Genomic DNA, 4,932 nt, shown 5'->3' on the forward strand with positions numbered 1-4,932 from the left:
AGATATTTTCGGAAATTCTTTTTAACATAAGAGAAGGAGAATTATTACCTTTTATTAGGAGACTTGTATGGGATATGTATTATGTTTTGTAGTATCCAAAAATCTTTTAGTAAAATTTATTGGCTATTTAGTAGGAATTTTATGTTGCATAGTACGATTTTTGTGGAAATTTGAGGCCTTTTTTCACTCGAGGCCTTAGGCAATTGCCTAACTCGCTTTATGGACAAGCCGGCACTGAGTAAAGAATATATGTTATAGTCTAATAGTTATTTCAAAAGATTCACCAATTGCATCAGCCAAGTTTTTCTTGTGAATGTGGTCACATGAAAATTCTCCAATTGGAGAACTTCAGAGAACAAAAGAAATAAGATTGAAAGGATCTTGTAATTCAAGTCAACAAATTGCCGGTCATCCATGTGTCCAGCTTATGAGGAATGAATATGTCCAAGAATCAAAGTAACTAACAGCCATAACTAATTCATTTGGTATGATTACCAAAAATATTTGGCAGAAGATTGCTCTCTTCAACTGTAAATGAGCAAATCCACAGTTCAAAATCCTCTCGCATGTCGGTATGTCCTATTTTCAGTACGATACAGTGATACAGAAAGAACAAAAGTCGGTGCAATAGTTCTTGTTCCGTGACCGTAACAAGTTGCGCACTTGCACCGCTGACCCCCTTGAGTAGTAACAACTCTTTTAGCCTAGCCTGAAATTTGAAATTACGTATTCTTTCCGCAATTCGTGACTGTGTAGAAAAAAGAATGTTCCCGTTGCAGTAGTGATAGATATGAGAAAATTGTGGACCCGTTGATGTTATAATAACGCCGACCAATAAGGATTGAGCCAATAATAATTTGTGTAGTTCAAACAAAGATCCAAACATTTTTGTTATATGTCAAGCCAAAAAATAATAGGGTAAATAATAAGGCAGAGATAAGAGTGGGATTAGGGACCCAAGACAGCGAAAGCATTCGTAATTAGTGTGGGGTATGGGCGGCAAAACGATGTTAAAATAAACCCAATCTCCCAATAAATACTCCCTCACTCACTCTCATCCCTCACTCACTTTCCAACTCCACCACATTCTTATCTCAATTCTCAACCACACTCACTCTCCCACACAAACAACTAGCAAATTACTGGAAATGGTTAAGGACGTAGAAGTTGCTGAACAAAGTGAGTTTTCTGCTAAGGACTACCATGATCCACCCCCAGCACCTTTGATCGACGTTAAAGAGCTCACTAGTTGGTCCTTTTACCGTGCTGTTATTGCTGAGTTCATTGCTACACTTCTCTTTCTTTACATTACTGTCTTAACAGTGATTGGTTACAAGAGTCAAAGTCATAATGATGGCTGTGATGGTGTGGGTATCCTTGGTATCGCTTGGGCTTTCGGTGGTATGATCTTTGTTCTTGTTTACTGCACTGCCGGTATCTCTGGTGAGCAATCTTTTCTAACTAGCAAGAATTTGACACATAACAATATATATATATCCATTTTTTTTAGTTGAAATTTTGTTAATGGTAAAATAATTAGAGTTTGTTGCGCGTTAACAACTGTGATGGACCACGTGCCCGACTAGCAAAATCGGTAAAATCTTTGGGTGATGATACCAGAGGTCTGGGACTTGAACCCCGCCAGCATCAGACTTACTGATCTCATTTAAAACAGATTTACCAATCAAAAAAAAAAAAAAACAACTCTGATGTTATGCGCAGGAGGACATATTAACCCAGCGGTGACGTTTGGCCTATTTTTGGCACGCAAGGTATCGTTGATTCGAGCTGTGTTGTACATGGTGGCTCAGTGTTTAGGAGCCATATGTGGTGTAGGGTTTGTGAAAGCTTTTCAAAGTTCATACTACGAGAAATTTGGTGGTGGTGCGAATAGGCTTAATGATGGTTACAACAAAGGCACTGGATTAGCTGCTGAAATTATTGGTACCTTTGTTCTTGTTTACACCGTGTTTTCTGCCACTGACCCCAAGAGGAGTGCAAGAGATTCCCATGTCCCTGTAAGCTACTACTCCATCATTTCGACTTGTGAATTTATTGCAATCTATAAAGTATCTAGCACGCGCACTATGACTGTACGTATACTAGTTGTACCAGTGCGCGCACTATGCACATGTGGTGTAGTGGTGCGTAGTTATCAGTAATATGAGAAAGTCAAGTTGCGTAGGCATGGGGTCTACTATATTTGCGATTTGTGGTGGTTACTCATTATCGATGTTTGTGTTGTGATGTACCAAAGTTTGGAAGTGTTTCCATTTTATCTATTAAAAAAAAAAAAAAAAAAATTGGGCTTGTAGCTTAGGGGTCCACTTTTTTCTTGTCCTAACGCCCAGCAGTAGTGCTGTTGTTTTCCTGACTTTTCTACTGTGTTTTTTCATTCATATGGGTGGGGTGGGTGGGGTGGTCCATTATAACATGACCATGGGGACCGAGGACCTTCTTTGCTTTCGTAATCACTAATCACATGGAAACTAAGCTTATATTGTTTAAGGTGTTTTGGACGGTTTGTCTACTTTGGCGTTAGGTGAGGGATGACTTTAGCAGTGTGCATCAAGATGCATCTTTAGTGTAGGGTTTAACCTTTGACATACTAGCTATTGTCTATGAAGATGATTAAAACTGAATATTTTTTTAGAAGTTGTGTGAAACAAGTTAGGTGGTATTTTGAATTTAAGTACCATTCTGACATTGACATAATACTTATCTACATCTATACCATTAGACAGCATTAGTTTGTAATGTGAATAAATAATTCAGTTTCTGTTAGTCTACTTTGAGATTGATTTTTGAGTCATGTGAAAATAGGTATTGGCACCACTTCCCATTGGATTTGCTGTGTTCATGGTACACTTGGCCACAATCCCTATTACTGGCACTGGTATCAACCCAGCTAGGAGTTTTGGAGCTGCTGTTATCTACAACAAAGAGAAGGCATGGGATGATCAGGTACTATTGTACTCTTAAATTAAATGATAAGATTAGTTGTTTAATTCGTTACTTGACTACAATGCACAAAAATTAATCATGGAGAAGATGCCAGTTTTTATTTAAAAATTTCCGACGCTAATTGTTGCTATGTTTATGGTGCAGTGGATCTTCTGGGTCGGACCATTCATTGGTGCTGCCATTGCCGCGTTTTACCACCAATTCATTCTTAGAGCAGCAGCCATTAAGGCTCTTGGGTCATTCAGAAGCAATGCGCACAACTAAATTCTGCGCCTACATTTTGAGGATTGCGGAAAAACTTAAAATTTCCAATGAATAATAATAGATGAGTGCAAGTCTGTGTGTAAAGGTCCTCTTAGCCATCGATTTCTCTTAGGAGTTAGAGAAGAAGTGGGTCAAGAAACCATGGAAGTGTAGATAATCACTTTGGGGAAGCCGGTTTTTCTGATTCCTTATGATGTTCGTGTTCCATCTTAGCACTTTTGTTGAATGTAATTTTATGTGTTTTGTGTCACTTCATCTTTATTTATGGTTGGCGTTGTAGTCAGTATTCCAGATAAAACTAGCTAATCAGTTGTTCCATCTTCGCACTTTGTTTTTCATTATTTCGTCAGGCATCATCCGTCTTACTCCGATCCGAATTGTTTCTTTGAAGTCACCTGATAAATTAGAGAGAGAGATTGACTGGAGAGAATATTTACTTGATTGAATTATATGAAGATTACAAGATGTTTATATAGAGATCAATATAAGAATCTAAAATAGGAAGTAAAACGTAAAACAGTTCTAAAAGAGTCGGTGGGTTTCTAATCAACACGCGAGGCGCGGTCGCGCTCGTGTCAAGCGTGAGGTGCGTTGTGTTACTGTCCATAGGGCGCAGTGTCGTTTGTGTGTCAAGCCGGGTGGTAGTTGCCGTTATTATCTGTCCATAGGGCTGGTCGCTTTGTCGAGCGCAGCGCCTCTCCTCTATGACTGTGAGGAACGACTTCTAATACTCCTTCTCAAGTTGGAGAGTGAATATCAAGAACTCCCAACTTGCGAATTAATCTCAGAAAGGTGTCCTTGCCGAGAGGTTTAGTGAAGGCGTCAGCCACTTGATCTGAGGATGGAACGAACGTAGGAGATAGTAACTTGGTCCGTATCTTGTCGCGTAAGAAATGACAAATTCAATTCAATGTGCTTCGCTCGTTCATGAAAAAACGGATTTTGAGAGAGATGAAAGGTCGCTTTGATTATCACGAACATGTTCATCGGAGAAGAATGAGAGATGCCTAAGTCGAGAGAAGATACTTCAACCATTGAAGTTCACATGCCGAGTAGCCATGGAACGATATTCGGCCCGTGAGGAATGAATGTGATACAATGCTCTGTTTCTTTGTTTTTCCGTGATATAGGGCTAGAACCAAGAAAAGTGCAATAACCACTAGTAGAAACGACGAAAGTGACCGGGCAAACGGCCCAATCGAGTCCGCGAAACCGAGAGATGTATAAAGAACTATTAGCGGATAAGAGAATCCCTTTGTTGATCGAACCTTTAAGATAGCGGAGTATACGATGAGCGGATCTAGATGTGGAGTCCGTGGGGACCGCATGAAAACGGGCGAGATAATTAATGTAATAAGTGATATCCGGGCGTGTAACTGCGCGAGATATAAGAGACGTAATCAAGCGGCGATAGGCGATAGGATCCCGAAGTAATGTGCCATTATCGGTATGGAGGTTGATGTTTTGTTCCATAGGGAACTTCGAAATACGACCACCGGTGGTACCATTAATCGATAGAATGTCTAAAAGACATTTTTCTGTAAGAAATAATCCTTCTTTGGAACGAAGCAACCTCGATACCCAAGAAATATTTTAGACGTCCCAAGTCCTTGATATAGAACTTTGCTTCTAAAAAATTCTTCAAGTTCAATGAGAGATGGATTGTTGCTTTGATCGAATGTCATCCACATATACAAGGACAAA

At 39.5% G+C, this 4,932-nt stretch overlaps 1 protein-coding gene across 1 annotated transcript; it reads left to right on the plus strand.

Moving 5' to 3' along the window:
• The first annotated feature begins 899 nt into the window (after positions 1–899).
• Positions 900–3,546, plus strand: LOC147487762 (aquaporin PIP2-7-like). Its single transcript, XM_086572477.1, has 4 exons — positions 900–1,443; positions 1,723–2,018; positions 2,824–2,964; positions 3,109–3,546. The coding sequence occupies exons 1-4, from the start codon at positions 1,149–1,151 to the stop codon at positions 3,226–3,228; spliced, it is 852 nt and encodes a 283-aa protein (XP_086428603.1). The 5' UTR covers positions 900–1,148; the 3' UTR covers positions 3,229–3,546.
• The last annotated feature ends 1,386 nt before the right edge of the window (positions 3,547–4,932 follow it).

This window comes from Coptis chinensis, chromosome 7, assembly GCF_015680905.1.
Source record: "Coptis chinensis isolate HL-2020 chromosome 7, ASM1568090v1, whole genome shotgun sequence".
In the NCBI taxonomy this organism is placed as follows: Eukaryota; Viridiplantae; Streptophyta; class Magnoliopsida; order Ranunculales; family Ranunculaceae; genus Coptis; species Coptis chinensis.